The 16703-nt window shown below is 43.1% G+C and overlaps 1 protein-coding gene across 1 annotated transcript; it reads right to left on the bottom strand.

The window, feature by feature from the left end:
- Window positions 1-280: 280 nt before the first annotated feature.
- Window positions 281-7632, bottom strand: LOC113634864 (potassium voltage-gated channel subfamily H member 1-like). The gene is made up of 4 exons (XM_047819289.1): window positions 7454-7632; window positions 6592-6698; window positions 6175-6303; window positions 281-470 (listed from the first exon to the last, which is right to left on the bottom strand). The coding sequence occupies exons 1-4, from the start codon at window positions 7630-7632 to the stop codon at window positions 289-291; spliced, it is 597 nt and encodes a 198-aa protein (XP_047675245.1). The 3' UTR covers window positions 281-288.
- Between the last annotated feature and the right edge of the window lie 9071 nt (window positions 7633-16703).

The following is a 16703-nucleotide window of genomic DNA, read 5'->3' on the forward strand; positions in this document are numbered from 1 at the left end:
CCTTACTGTCTGCCCAGAAAACAATGTGACCCTCTAGCTCAATAGTGCTACTGGGATGTTAAATACTATGAATATCATAACATAAATAAATATCATATAAATTACGACATCATATTTCTTAATACAATTGTGCATTGTTCAAAGCCACAGTTTGTCCAATTTTGTTCACCACAGACCGAACATTTGCAAGAAAGATGCTTGGGATTAATTATGAATGCGGGTTTAGCTTTAGCCTAACTCTAATTGTACCTGGTACTTTGTGCAGAATAAAAAATGGACTACAGTCAGCTACTGCACATGTACCTGCCACACAGGGTAACTGGACCTGACAAACCTGAGTAAGATTTGTACCTCAGTCAGACGGGAATGTTTATGGACATTTTCTCCTTTGTGGACAGTGGGCTGGAGCTGCTGCAGGACACCTCGACTGCTGGTCAGAGCTCTGGTAAGACGTGCAAATTTACCCCAACCTACACACACACAAACAAGACAGAACACTGTAAAAACACTCCAACACATTCACATTCACATAATGAAGCACAATGTGTACATAATGAAGCACAATGTGTACAATTCAAACTCATGTGTGAAATGCCTCAACACCTTTAGTCCAGCAAAGATGTTTCACAAACCACATCATTCTCTATTCATCACGAAACGTGATCTTTGGTGAAAAGATGGTGGCACGGCAGTAGCTGAAAAGGCTTTGCAACCTCGGCTTGCAGCGGAGACCAGGCCTCCAGTCCTCGGTGTTGCCTGATACCGGAGACCAGGAGAGGGGATGCCGAAGGATGCATGAGGAAGCGGAAGCACGGTAAGCGGACGGGCGTCCATTCTAGGCTAAAAACAAACCTAGCTGGCCAGGTCTCCCGTACATTCTAATGTTTGCTCCCTGGACAATAAACTGGACTACTAGTGAGAGTTTAATAACTGCTGTGTCTTTGTTTTCACGGAAACATGGCTCAGCGACAGAGTTCCGGATGCCGCCATTCAGCTCAATGGGCTAAACTTGTTTAATGCTGGTGTGTGTGTTTATATCAACATCGAGTGCTGTAAGAACTCTGTGCTTGTTTCTAGTTACTGCTCATTGTCAGTAAAGTTTGTGACTGTTAGATGCAGGTCATTTTATTTAACCACGTAAATTCACCACTGTTTTCAATGTCTGAGTTTACATTCCCCAAGTGCTAAAGAGGCGCTAAGTGAGCTATACGAGGCTATTAGGAATCTGCAGAATGTTCCGATGGACCGTTCATCTTCGCCGAAGATTTCAATCATGCAAATCTCACGTCAGTGCTCCCTAAATTTCATAAGCATGTGGACTTTGTGACGAGAGGTGAAAACATGCTGGATCTTTTTTACATAAACATTCCCGGCACGTGTCGTACCCCGCCCCCACCTCGGCTGCTCAGACCACATCTCTGTTATGCTAATTCCAGCATACAGACCACCCGTCAGACTCTAAACCGGTTCTGAAGCAGGTGAAAACTAGGCCAGTACAAGTCACCACTGCTCTTCAGGACTGCTTTGAGTGCACTGACTGGAACATCTTCAGGTAGGCTGAAGAAATGCTAGTTGAAATTTTTCCTGAATAAGTAGGTCTTCAACTGCCGTTTGAAAATATCCAGTGACTCAGCTGTCCGGACCCCTTGGGGAAGTTCATTCCACCACCTTGGTTCTGGCACTCAGAGAAAAGAGTCTTGTAGTATACTTGTACTTATACAGTACGACATGACTGACTCCAAGACCATCACCACATGCTCCAACCAGAAGCCGTAGATGACTGCTAACGTGCATGCACTGCTGAAGACTAGAGACCTAGCCTTCAGAACAGGGGACAGGGTGGCCCTAAGAACAGCAAGGTCCAAATTGTCCCGAGCCATCAGAGAGGCAAAGCACCCAGGCAATCCACAGCCACTTCCAGGATAGCAGAGACACCCGGCGCATGTGGCAGGGCATACAGGCAATCAAGAACTACAAGACAGCTTCACCTGCCTGTGATAGTGATGTCTCCCTCCCAGATGAGCTGAACGACTTCTATGCTCGGTTTGAGGAGCAGAACAATATAGCGGCATGGAAGACCATCCCTCCCCTCGATGACCAGGTACTCTGTCTATCCACGGTCAACGTGTGGAGAACTCTATGCAGAGTTAAGCCTCGGAAGGCTGCTGGACCAGACAACATTCCTGGCAGGGTGCTCAGGGAATGCGCAGAACAGCTAGCAGATGTCTTCTCTGACATCTTCAACATTTCCCTGAGCAGTGCTGTTGTTCCTAACACTGTTTTCATTCTCGTATTACTGCATGCAATAATGTTGAACATACAGTATTTACACTGGTCAGTGCTGTTTCTCGCTGTTTATTGTCTTTTGTGTGTAGTCTTTTTTGTATTGTCTTGTAATTTTTTGTCTGCACTGTCTTTTGTCCTACACTGTCTTGTCTGTCTTGTTTGTCTTGTCCTGCACTGTTTGCACCAGGTTACACAGATACACTTTATGTATCTAGGGCTTAGGGTGCTTTCACATCTATAGTTCGGTTCATTTGGTCCGGACCAAAAGCAAAAAATGATACATTGTAGGTTTTTATCAGTTTTGGTTCCTTTTCACACCACACTGATTGTTCTGTTCCGCACCAGTTGAAACTAACCAAAATGCAGTCATGTGATAACATCCACATCACTCATTGGCCACATGTCTTTGAGTGTATTTCCTAAACTGCTTCTCGATTGGTCAGAATAAACGTGCAGGAAATTTCAACGAAACTCCGGAAGTAAACAAAAAGAGGAAAATGAGAGACGACTGTGCGCTGCAATTATGTTTGTAGTTGTAATCTACTACATTGCTTGTATACAGCACTGTTGTCCCAAGTATTTTGTCTAGGTCATCGTACCAGGGGAACTTGTCTTTCTCGTTTGCCTGTTTTATTAAGTGCATCCCGCGCTTGGATGTACTGCTGGTGGAGTTTTTTTCACCTTAACCCGGCACTGCTCCACAGACCTATGAAACCCCCTGTCCCTGAGATGTTTGCTAAATAAAGAGAAAACTGCACAATACTTTTTGCAGTTAGGTCTATTCTATCTCGGATCGTGTTCTCACCACAAATGAACGGCTCCAGAGTTCATCTGAAAGTGTACAGAGACCTCCTTGAAGAGGTGGACCTAGACCTAGACCTCCTCGAATTGCTGCATTCTCACCTGCTTAAACGAACCGCACCAAATGAGCAATCGAACTCTGGTACGATTCAACCGAACTAAACAAGGCAGGTGTGAAAGCACCCTTACTTACTACGTCCTTAGCTCTGTCTTTGTTTTGTGTAGCAAAACTGCTTGTGTACTGCAACAGCTATATATATAGATATATCTATATATAGATGTATAGAAATAAAAGCTGAAATAAAACAATAAAAGCTTCTTGACTTGATTTGAAACATACAAGAAGTGGCTTAAAAAGAGCAGTGCATTTTGGCTATTGTGTACTTATGTCGGAAATTTTTGGAGAGCCACCCTCCAAGTGGACATATGCCAGGGGTGAATTACAGCCAAATTAATAATCACTTAATAATCAATAATAGATAATAGTCAATACACTTCACACTTAATACTAAAATAAGTAAAATAAGTAGTTTTATAATACTTAATATTTATTACTACTTAATACTGATCAATTAATCACACTTTAATCTTTATACTTAGTACTATTTGAATTTGAATAATAAGAAAACTTTCCAGACCTGGATGAGAATGAGCAAAACTCTTTATTGATGCTGATCGGCCCCTGCTTCCATTGAGCTCAAGGAGGAAAAACTTCTAAGTTCAAAGTATCAAAGAAAAGAAAAAACCCCAAACAGCGAGTTGTCACCCAAAAAGTTCCCCCCCTTTCAGAAAATCCCTTCTATATACCATGGCACTCTTAGGTGCCGTCATACCTTCGTGCGTCATTATCCACCTGACCTGTCTAGCTCTTCTCCTGACACTACAGAATTGCAGAATCGCCCGTGGCCCCCCTGCTTCATTTCCCCGAAAAACAAGTCTGCCCTTTCACCGTAAATTAAGTTTGGCCTGTTTTTGCTCCCGCCGAACTTCTGCATTATTATTAAAAATATGCTGCATTGACAAAACTATTGTCAAGGCTGTGCCCCCAAGAACATCTTGTCCTGCTCCCTGTCACGTATCACCCGTATCACCCAGACGAAACGCACGTTTTGAGGACCAATCTCACCAATCTCTCAATCAATCACCAATTCTCCAGCTGCAATGGGTGTGTTTTCCCCTATCTGTTTTTTCCTATGTATATATTTATGTATGACGATTTGATATGATATGATTCTTCTTGATTATACGCCTATATATATAAAATATGTATTTAAGATGATTACCTGTATTGTGAACCTATACTATATGATTACCTGTGTTAGTACTATGATTATCTGTATTGTACGCCTATACTATGTATGGTTATCATGACAATCACCTATAACCTATTCGCCCTACACTAAATTAATCACTTCTCTACATATAACCTAAAGATATTAAAGATATAACTAATCAGCACAGTGATAATACTCAATTCCGCAATCACCTACCCTCCCTATGATATAGGAGTTCTGATTTATGATATGATTAATATGATTATGACATTTATTGTCTTTTGTGTATTGCATTTTTTGTACTTTTTGTATTGTCTTGTAACTTAATGTCTGCACTGTTTTTTGTCCTGCACTGTCTTTTGTCCTGCACTGTCTTGCTTGTCTTGTCCTGCACTGTTTGCACCAGGTTGCACAGTTGCACTTTATGTGGCTAAGACTACTTACATGTCCTTAGCCCTGTCTTTGTTTTATGTAGCACCTTGATCCTGGAGAAACGTTGTCTCATTTCACTGTGTACTGCAACAGCTATATATGGTTGAAATGACAATAAAAAGCTTCTTGACTCTTGACTCTTGACATTCGACGGTATTTGATCAATTATGTTAGGATATGAGTTCCTTGATTACAGTAACATACGGTTCCAAATCAACTGGATTATAGATTATATATTAGCCGTAGTTGACTTACAAGTAAGTTTTTTATCTGGTTAGTAAACGTATTGCATTATTCCTTAAGCTAAGCTTTTGCATTTTATAATGTTGTTTGGCATATATGTGGAGATCTGTTTATGCTGACTCCTTAAATTTGCTAGACTTATGATCTCAGTCTGTCGTGTTTGTCCAGACTGGGCCTGCACATGCATTCTAATTTTAAGCCTTAGTTCCTCTGTTCTCACCTAAAGGACAGGTTCCCTTTTTCTTGTTTGTCTCAGATGCTCAGAGTCAGCAAGATCGTCCAGATGGCCGACCTATTCGGCCTTCTCGCCATTATATGAGATCTTATATGATGCCTTATGCGAGACCTGTGCCCACCGAACTTCTGGTCCGCTACCGCCGCTACCAGCTGGCCCATATAACCCGTGAGCTTATCACATTCATGGAACAACTCAGTTCTCCCAACCTCCCCGAGCATCCCTTCACACCATCCTACATTGTGAAAAGGCCTCAGGCCCGCACTTCCTCTACCCAGACCGATGGCTGTCCTCATACTGTTCCTGAGCGTTGCTGCTCTGCGCTGGAACCCCCTGCCTCTCCTTCTTCTCCTTCAACCTTCTCCTCCCCACCTCCTGGATCTCCCGACTACTCTCCTACGTCTCCTGTGCCTGGGCCTAGCTCTGCCTATTGAGTTCTATGACTTCAATAAACCAACTACACCCCTTATCTCTGTCTCACGCGTCATCTATTCAGATATCTATATATAGAAATGAAATATTACATACATAATTATACATATATATATATATATATATATATATATATATATATATATATATATATATATATATATATTATTATATTATATTATTATATTATAGTCCATATAGCTCTTATACTCCCTATAACTCATACACGACCTAATGCCGATATACAATATTATAGCTCAACACTATTACAACATCCGGCCTACCCCCATATAGTGGTAATAGTTCATAGAATAAGAGCACACACCCAAATTTTCCCACACTTAACTTCAGATACTGCACTGGAATTTGGGGTTTCACTCACCACAAAGCGGGCAAAAAGTGCACTACAGTACATACAGACATATAGTACATAAAAATGGCACATGTTGTAGGTTTTAAGGCCATACCCACCTTTACAGGATTCATCTTTAATTGGTTGGTCAAAGGCTGTGATGTCATTAAATGTGCAAAGGAAAAGTACGACCTTCTCCTGTTCATTCCGTATGGGAGCAATTTTCACAAAAAACCACAGTGGTGTTCCTGACAAAGAGATACACACAGATTACAACAATGCAGATCAGTAATAAAAATATTACAAATATTATATTAGCCTAATAAATGGCAAGGAAATATTTGACTTAGTTTCCTCATGGTACATGGAAATAAAATTCAGTAATAATGATAATTATAGGTTGATTCCAGGTACCATGAAACTTTTATGGCATTTAGAAGATGTGTTTATCCAAAGTGACTTTACATTTTTGAACTTATTTTTATTCATTATTAAGGGCCTTTATTGTGAGTGTGTGTTTGTGTGTTGTTACTCACTATTCTTTTTGTACATTAGGATCTCAAATGAGTTCATCTCGTAGTTCTCAAATGTCAGTCGCACCTTCTCCATTGTTTCTCTGTCTATGAGCTCACCATACATAAAACTAGCATTAAAAAAATAGATTTACTGAAAATTCTGATTAAATTTTACACATTAAAAGCGATGCCTTATTGCACACCATGCTACATACCCTTAGCTTGGTTTACATATTAATATATGTAATTTCATTGATAGCACACTATTGATTTTGTTGCACTACAAAATTGCATTTCTTGTACAAAAATTAGACAAATTTATATACATAGATAGATAGATAGATAGATAGATAGATAGATAGATAGATAGATAGATAGATAGATAGATAGATAGATAGAACTTGATTGTCATTGCAATGTACAGGTACACAGCAATGAAATGCATTTTGGCATGTACCAGAAGTATATATATATATCACTGTGTTCTGTCTCTCCCCCGTACTGTATGGATCAGAAACATTAACATTAGATTTTACCATTTTAAGTTTTAATTGAGTGTTATACACATACCTGAGGCACACAGTATGCTAATGGTTAATGTTGTGTAAGAATACTATTTCTGTGCCAGAGAAAAAGAGATTAATAAGGTGATATGAAAGTTGTATATTGTTATGGGGTCTTTAAACTGTCCAAATGAATGCAAGGGGGTTACAATTATTTTTTATTTTTACCCCCACTTCTTCATTCCTTTTTGAGTTTGGCAGATCTGATTGTGTCTCAATTCTAAATAATTTGTGTTTGAATTATAAGGATGAAATTAGCAAATTTACGGTTTTAATAGAGAGATTTAGAGCATGCTGTGAACAGAAATGTGTTTCTCTACCTGCAGGTGCTGCTCTTCTGCATGACCTCCGCACGGTGGTATCCTGAAAGTTTGCAGAATCCATCATTACTGTAGACAATGGGCCAGTCCACAATCTGAGCGTTTCCCAGCACAAAGTTTGTATCTGTAGAAACAGATTTTGGAAAGACAACAAAGGATGAGCTACAAATATTAACCATTGTTATTCTATCAATTTAAATCTTTAATAAAGTCCTAATGGTGGAATAAGTTCAAATTATTTAACTACATCTTTAAATATCACAGAGATGATGTCCTAATGAAGTACTAATCCTGCCATCAAGTCAATTCCTGAGAACTACAAATTTTCTTGGCATCCATTTGTATTTATATTATTTGTATTGATTATCATTGAGATAAGTAAACTACAAATCACAACTTGTTTAAAAATCTAATTCTGCTCATTAAAACCAGACCTAATCCACATGCTAACTCTTTACCTGTCACTTACTATTTTATAACAATTAAATAAAATTTATTTGTATAGTGCTTTTAACAATTCATATTGTCTCAAAGCATCTTTACATAAGTATTGAAACAGAAGAGGAAAACATATATAATAATAATAATAATAATAATAATAATAATAATAATAATACAATTTATTATTATGAAGTAATAAAATGAAGTATTTGAACCTCATAAGAAATTGTGGATTTGAACCACAGTGGTGGTAGGTGGGCTCTGGAATTGTCAGTCTGCTGTAAAGAAAGCTGATTTTATCTCTGCTTTAACTTTCCATTACTCCTTTGTTTGTGCTAACCGAGACCTGGATATCCCCACAGAACACTGCTACACCAGTTGCTCCATCCTCTGCCTATGCTTTCTCTCACTCACCATGAGAAACAGGCAGGGGTGGTGGTACAGGTTTATTGTTGTCAAAGAGATGGTGCTTTACACCTCTCCTCTTGTCTCATTTAACAATTTCTTTTGAATTTCATGCCATTTCAGTCACATCTCCAATCAACCTTGTTATCATTGTTGTCTACCACCCTCCTGGTCCCGTAGGTGACTTCCTGGAAGAAATGGACACACTACTTAGTGTTTTCCCTTCCGATAGCTCCCCTCTGATGGTGCTTGGTGACTTCAACCTTCCCTGTGATAAGCTTCAATCTTCTTCTCTCCTGACTCTTTTGGACTCAGTCACCTTGATGCTCAACAGCTACATCCCCACACACAAAGGAGGTAATTGTGGACCTGTTTTTCACCCATCCATCAACAGCTACAGACATGACTCCTACCCCACTACACGTCTCCAATCATCACCTGGTATCCTTCACCATCACTCTCCCTATCCTACCTGAAACTTTCATGCCCTCTTTCTTACCTGCCTCAACCTCCACTCTGTCTCCCCATCTTCTGAAGCTACTGGCACTCTTTCAACTCTTACTGATCCTGAGTCCTTTTTCTCACTAACCTTAGACACTTTCCTCTCCTCTCTTTCCTCAACCATAGGTTTTCTCCACTAAACCTAAAAACCTTCTTGTTCTGCTCCTTGGCTTTCAGATGTGTTGCGCAACAATCGAAGAGAGCTAAGATCATCTGAAAGGAAGTGGAGGAAATCATAACTTGATGCAGATCTTGACTCTTAATGTACCTACTGGCCAGGTTCTCCTCAGATGTGACTTCTGCCATGACTGTCTCCTGCAAGGGAAAAGCTTAAAGCTTTGGCACCAGACCCTCGTAAGCTCCACATCATCATTTGTTCTCTACTCAACCCGCCGACTCCGCCTGTTTCATCGTCCCTGACTGCAGAAGACTTTGCTTCTTTCTACCACAAGAAGATTGAGAAAATCTGCAGGACCTTCACTTCTACTCTGACTGCACTTACATCTCACAGTCAGGATTCGTTGTCACATTTCTTCTTTGTTGTCACATTTCTCAACCGTAGCAGCAGACAAGATTTTACAACTCATCCAGTCCTGCAATCCTACCACCTGCCCATTGGATCCACTCCCTTCCACTATGCTCCAGACCATCTCGCAAGGCCTTCTGCCCCTCATCACCATGATCATCAATAGATCCATAAGATCTGGTCATGTACCAACTACCTTCAAGGGTTATTCCCATTCTAATGAAACCTGCTCTGGATCCATCTCACATAAGTAACTTCAGACTGGTATCAATGCTCTCTTTGCTTTCAAAAATTCTTGATTTTTATAATTCACAGAACAGCGGCCAAGATCCCAACCAGTCTGGCTTTAAAGCAGCACACTCGACAGATACAGCCCTTTTAGATGTTTCTGAGAAACTACATGCTGCTAGATCAGCCAAGCTGTCATCCATCTTCATCCTCCTTGTCCTTTCAGCAGCGTTTGATATGGTCAACCACAAGATTCTGTTTACATGTACAGCATTTGGCAGACCCTTTTCCAGAGCGACGTATTTTCGTATCCGTGTTTTGAATCTCATGTGTGTAGCTACCAGAAGCCAGTGGAGGGATCGCAGCAGCGGCATGGTATGCGAGTATTTAGGCAGGTGAAATACAAGCCATACAGCTGCATTTTGGATCATTTGCAGAGGACAAATTGCGTTCATAGGTAGACCTGCCAACAGTGCGTTGCAGTGATCCAGTCTTGAAATGACAAGAGAATGAACAAGTATCTGAGCAGCCTGTGTGGACAAAATGGTCGAATCCTTCTGATGTTGTAGGGAAAAAACTGACATTACCAACTGATATAAGCCAAGCAACATCTCTTGGCACTTTTAAATCTCAGCTCAAAACTTATTTTTTTAGGGTAGCTTTTAATTTGACTAATTGTAATTTTGCATAATGCATATTTTATAGTCTATATTTGTTGCTTTAATTTTAATCTTTATATTATGTGTGTATTTATTGTTGTTTTTATTTTGCTTTTGTAACGAACTTTGAGATGTTCTTTTAAAGGCGCTATAGAAAATAAAGGTTATTATTATTATTATTATTATTATTATTATTATTATTATTATTATTATTATTATTATGAGCAAGACACATTAGCAACATGAGAGGAAAAGGACAGTTGATTGTCCATGGTTACCCCAAGGTTGCGAGCTGTGGCTGAAGGGGAGATCAGATCATTATGCAGGGATATTGCAAGGTCATGATCTGGGGATGAATCACCTGATGATCAGCAGTTTAGTTTTGCTAGGATTGAGCTTTAACTGATATAGCAGTGGCAAGAGAACCCATGTGAGAAATAACTTCACCAAGAGTGTAAGTATACAGGGAGAAAAGAAGAGGACCAGGTACTGAGCCCTGTGGGACGTCAGTGGAGTGTCTGCGTGGAGCAGATGTCACTCCCCTCCATGTTACCTGATATGAGTCTGTCACATGAATAAGTTGGTCTTCAACATGGAGGGGAGTGACATCTGCTCCATGGACCAGCTCCCTCTTACCTAAAGCCCTCATCACTCCTCGCACTGCACCTCACACCCTCAGATCTACCAACACTGCTTGACTGGTCCCACCATCTCTCTGGGTAAGAGGTAAGCATACTACAAGTCTTTTTTTCTGTTCTGGCATCAACTTGGTTGAATGAACTTCCCCTAGAGGTCCGTACAGCTGGCTAATTTTCAAATGACGGTTGAAGACCTAATTATTCATGAAACACAGCTAGCACTTATTCGCTGTGGCGACCCCTAACTGGAAAATCCGAACGTAGAAGATGGATGAGTGGATAGAAGGAACACTAGCGGGAAGGGTTGATGAAAAAATGGAAGGATGAATGGCTGAATAAAATTTCATTCAGATTCAGATGGTTTTGTGAGTAAGGGAAAGATCCAACCCTCAAGGTTGATTACTGTAATACTTTACTGTCTGGATGTTTCATTAGGAGCATAAACAAGCTCCAGTTAGTCCAGAACACAGCAGCTAGAGTCCTAGAAGATATGAACCAGAAGATATGAACACATCACCTCTATTTTATCCTCACCGTATTGGCTTACAGTCAAGTTTCACATTGATTATAAAATACTATTATTAACCTATAAAGCACTTAATGGTCTCACACCACAGTACTGAGAGATCTTTTGTTTTTTTATGATCCGTCACACCTACATCTATCAAAAGGTGCAGGTGCCATGGCTTGTTCATTAGCAATACATTTATAAATGTCAAGTTTATATACAGAATTTATATTTATTTTTATAATTGCTTTAAAACAATATCTATTCTATTCTGTGATGGCTAGCTGAGTCCTCTGTTATAAGAGGATAATAGGTCCTATCCCTACCGATGCTCAGTTTAATACAAACACCCATACACCTGTTTATTTTTGCAGTTTCTAAAATCAGCCAATCATGTGGCAGCAGCAAAATACATAAAATCATGCAGCTACTGACTATTAGCTTTAGTTAATTATTACATCAAACCTCATAACAATTCCATCCATCCATCCATTTTCTACCGCTTATCCGGGCCTGGGTCGCGGGGGCAGCAGTCTAAGCAGGGATGCCCAGACTTCCCTCTCCCCAGACACTTCCTCCAGCTCTTCCGGGGGAATACCGAGGCGTTCCCAGGCCAGCCGAGAGACATAGTCCCTCCAGCGTGTCCTAGGTCTTCCCCGGGGCCTCCTCCCGGTTGGACATGCCCGGAACACCTCCCCAGGGAGGCGTCCAGGAGGCATCCGAAACAGATGCCCGAGCCACCTCAGCTGACCCCTCTCGATGTGGAGGAGCAGCGGCTCTACTCTGAGCTCCTCCCGAGTGACTGAGCTCCTCACCCTATCTCTAAGGGTGCGCCCAGCCACTCTGCGGAGGAAACTCATTTCGGCCGCCTGTATCCGGGATCTTGTCCTTTCGGTCATGACCCAAAGCTCATGGCCATAGGTGAGGGTAGGAACGTAGATCGACTGGTAAATAGAGAGCTTCGCCTTGCGGCTCAGCTCTCTCTTCACCACAACAGATCGGTATATCGACCGCATCACTGCGGAAGATACACCGATCCGCCTGTCGATCTCCCGCTCCATCCTTCCCTCACTCGTGAACAGGACCCCAAGATACTTAAACTCCTCCACTTGAGGCAGGAACTCTCCACCAAACTGAAGAGGGCAAGCCACCCTTTTCCGGCTGAGAACCATGGCCTCGGACTTGGAGGTGCTGATTCTCATCCCCGCCGCTTCACACTCGGCTGCAAACCGTCCCAGTGCATGTTGAAGGTCCTGGTTTGAAGAAGCCAACAGGACAACATCATCTGCAAAAAGCAGAGACGAAATCCTGTGGTCCCCAAACCTGACTCCCTCCGGCCCCCGACTGCGCCTAGAAATCCTGTCCATATAAATAATGAACAGGACCGGTGACAAAGGGCAGCCCTGCCGGAGTCCAACATGCACCGGGAACAAGTCTGACTTACACCCGGCAATGCGAACCAAACTCCTGCTCCGGTCATATAGGGACCGGACAGCCCTTAACAGAGGGCCCCGGACCCCATACTCCCAGAGCACCCCCCACAGGCCATCACGAGGGACACAGTCAAATGCCTTCTCCAGATCCACAAAACACATGTGGGCTGGTTGGGCAAACTCCCATGAACCCTCCAGCAACCTGGTGAGGGTATAGAGATGGTCCAGTGTTCCACGACCAGGACGAAACCCGCATTGTTCCTCCTGAATCCAAGGTTTGACTATCGGCCGAATTCTCCTCTCCAGTACCCTGGCATAGACTTTTCCGGGGAGGCTGAGGAGTGTGATCCCCCTATAGTTGGAACACACCCTCCGGTCCCCCTTCTTAAACAGAGGGACCACCACCCCAGTCTGCCAGTCCAGAGGCACTGTCCCCAACCGCCACGCGATGTTGCAGAGGCGTGTCAGCCAAGACAGCCCCACAACATCCAGAGACTTAAGGTACTCAGGGCGGATCTCATCCACCCCCGGTGCCTTGCCACTGAGGAGCTTCTCAACTACCTCAGTGACCTCAGCTTGGGGGATCGACGAGTCCACTACCGAGCCCTCCGCCTCTGCTTCCTCAATGGAAGACATGTTGGTGGGGTTGAGGAGATCCTCGAAGTACTCCTTCCACCGTCCGAGGATGTCACCAGTCGAAGTCAGCAGATTCCCACTCCCACTGTAAACAGTGTGAGCAGGGCACTGCTTCCCCCTCCTGAGACGCCGGACGGTTTGCCAGAATTTCTTCGAGGCCAACCGATAGTCCTTCTCCATGGCCTCACCGAACTCCTCCCAGACCCGAGTTTTTGCCTCTGCAACCACCCGGGCTGAAGCTCGCTTGGCCCTCCGGTACCTATCAGCTGCCTCCGGAGTCCCCCGAGCCAACCAGGCTCGATAGGATTCCTTCTTCAGCTTGACGGCATCCCTTACTTCCGGTGTCCACCACCGGGTTCGGGGATTGCCGCCACGACAGGCACCGGAGACCTTACGGCCACAGCTCCGTGCGGCTGCATCAACAATGGAGGTGGAGAACATGGTCCACTCGGACTCAATGTCTCCAACCTCCCTCGGGATCTGGTTGAAGCTCTGCCGGAGGTGAGAGTTGAAGATCTCTCTGACAGGAGACTCTGCCAAACGTTCCCAACGGACCCTCACAGTACGTTTGGGTCTGCCAAGTCTGTCCAACTTCCTCCCCTGCCATCGGACCCAACTCACCACCAGGTGGTGATCAGTTGACAGCTCCGCCCCTCTCTTTACCCGAGTGTCCAAGACATACGGCCGGAGGTCAGATGAAACAACCACAAAGTCGATCATCGACTTCCGACCTAGGGTGTCCTGGTGCCATGTGTACTGATGGACACCCTTATGCTTGAACATGGTGTTTGTTATGGACAAACTGTGACTAGCACAAAAGTCCAATAACAGAACACCACTCGGGTTCAGTTTGGGGGGCCGTTCCTCCCAATCACGCCCCTCCAGGTGTCACTGTCGCTGCCCACGTGAGCGTTGAAGTCCCCCAGTAGAACGACGGAGTCCCCAGTCGGGGCACTTTCTAGCACCCCTCCCAGAGACGCCAAGAAGGTCGGGTACTCTACACTGCCATTTTGCCCATAAGCACAAATAACAGTGAGAGACCTCTCCCCGACCCGAAGGCGCAGGGAAACGACCCTCTCGTTCACCGGGGTGAACTCCAACACATGGCTGCTGAGCTGGGGGGCTATGAGCAAGCCCACACCAGCCCGCCGCCTCTCACCGCGGGCAACTCCAGAGTAGTAGAGAGTCCAGCCTCTCTCGAGGAGTTGGGTTCCAGAGCCCAAGCTGTGCGTGGAGGCGAGCCCAACTATCTCTAGTCGGTATCTCTCAACCTCCCGCACCAGCTCAGGCTCCTTCCCCCCCAGCGAGGTGACATTCCATGTCCCTAGAGTCAGATTCCGTGTCCGGAGATTGGGTCGCCGAGGCTCCCGCCTTCGACTGCCACCCAATCCACATTGCACCAGCCCCTTACGGTTTCTCCTGCAGGTGGTGGGCCCACAGGAGATCGGCCCCACGTCGCTCCTTTGGGCTGAGCCCGGCCGGGCCCCGTGGGGTTAGACCCGGCCACCAGGCGCTCTCATGCGAGCCCCAACCCCGGGCCTGGCTCCAGGGTGGGGCCCCGGTTGAGCCATACCGGGCGACATCACGGACCTTGTTATAATTTTCTTCATAAAGGGTTTTTGATTCTCATAACAATTGTTAAGTAAAAATGTGATTTTTTTTTAACCACTCTATGACCTTAACTATATCATGCTTGTTGGTGTCAGATTAGCTGGTTTAAATTTCCTGAGATTAACACACAAAGCTGTTTCTAGGATTTAGAGAGAATAATGGAGAAGAAAACATCTGCAGAGGATTTGTGGCACAAACATCTTTTTGAAAACAAGACTTGCAGGAATTAAGTCTGGTAACAACAAACATTAAGATTATTATTTTCACATGTTGACTTGCAGGAATTAACTGAGTGAATGAAATGACTGGTGGTGGACGTCAGAAAACGACCAGTCCAAAAATGGACCAGCTCAGTAGAGGATGCCAAGGATACAGTTAGATGGAAACAGATGATTCGCTGTGGTGACTCCTAACTGGAAAAGCCAGAAGTAGAAGAAGATGGGTGAATCGATAGAAGGAATGCTAGAGGGAAGGATTGATGAAAAATGGAAGGGTTAGGGTAACCCTAACACTAACCCTAACCCAAGGATGAATGGCTGAATAAAGAGATGTAGAGTTGGATGGATTTGTGAGTAAGGGAAAGACGCACTAGCTGGAGAAATAAATGGCTTTTGCTGCTATTCTCTGACTGCTGTGGTGTAACCCAATTAATTGTCAATTTTTCAGTCTCCTAATGAGCAAGAGAATAATTGTATTAACTCAATTAGTACGTGTAACCCAGGTTACCAGAGTGACATATAAATAATGTTATTAATATAATAACATACAGATGTATAAATAAAACGATTGGAAACTACTTAAAATAAGTGTAATTACAGAGATAATATTTATTTTATATAAATATATATATCTACTTGATTATCAATGTGACCAATCGCGAGTGGTTTTTTAACCCGAGCATGAGCCAATGAGAGCGCAGAATGTAGCGGAGTGGAGAAATTGGTTTCCGGTTTTGCACGAGGTTTGCTTGTGGAGTTAGAGGCAGCCCTCGTTAGCGTGCATAGATGCAGAGGACTGCGGTGTTTGCTAAAACTCCGGAAAACAGAAATAAAGAAATAACCTTTTTGATGTGCTTTATCGACGGATTGATGTTAAAGAAAAGGATTAAATCGGATGTGCTGTAGCTGCACCGTTTCTGGAAATTTCAATAAGTTAACGAGCTCCTTGGTAAGTCAATTTGCCTTGATAATTATATATATGTATGTATAAAAAAGTGAAATACTGTATTTGGTACATAACAGCTGATTGTGTGCTCAAGTATGTCATGAGAAATTGTTAGCCATATAATAATTAATATGCTATGTTGGAAAAAATTGTCACAGACATTGCATATACAGAAAATATTCTTTATTTGGAAAGACACATGTACATACTCAGAATACTCAAGTTTCTGTGAAGTTGAGTGATGAATAGTGATAACTTTATTGAATGTTGTTACAGTAAGATATTCATGATGTTTTCATGACCTTGTTTATTCAAGGTCAGGTTTTTGTTTTTTTTTGTTTTCTTGTTCTGATGTTCGAAGGCATGTGTGCTGGATTCGTCCCGGCCTTCCAGTGGTTTTGAGGAGGGTTTGGACTGGCGAGCCTCCCTTGAGTTGTTCTTGGACTTTCTGTGTAAACACCAGTTTTTTTCTATACTCTGCGAATGGTAGGAAATCAAAT

The sequence above is a fragment of the Tachysurus fulvidraco genome, chromosome 10 (genome assembly GCF_022655615.1).
Source record: "Tachysurus fulvidraco isolate hzauxx_2018 chromosome 10, HZAU_PFXX_2.0, whole genome shotgun sequence".
Lineage (NCBI taxonomy): Eukaryota > Metazoa > Chordata > Actinopteri > Siluriformes > Bagridae > Tachysurus > Tachysurus fulvidraco.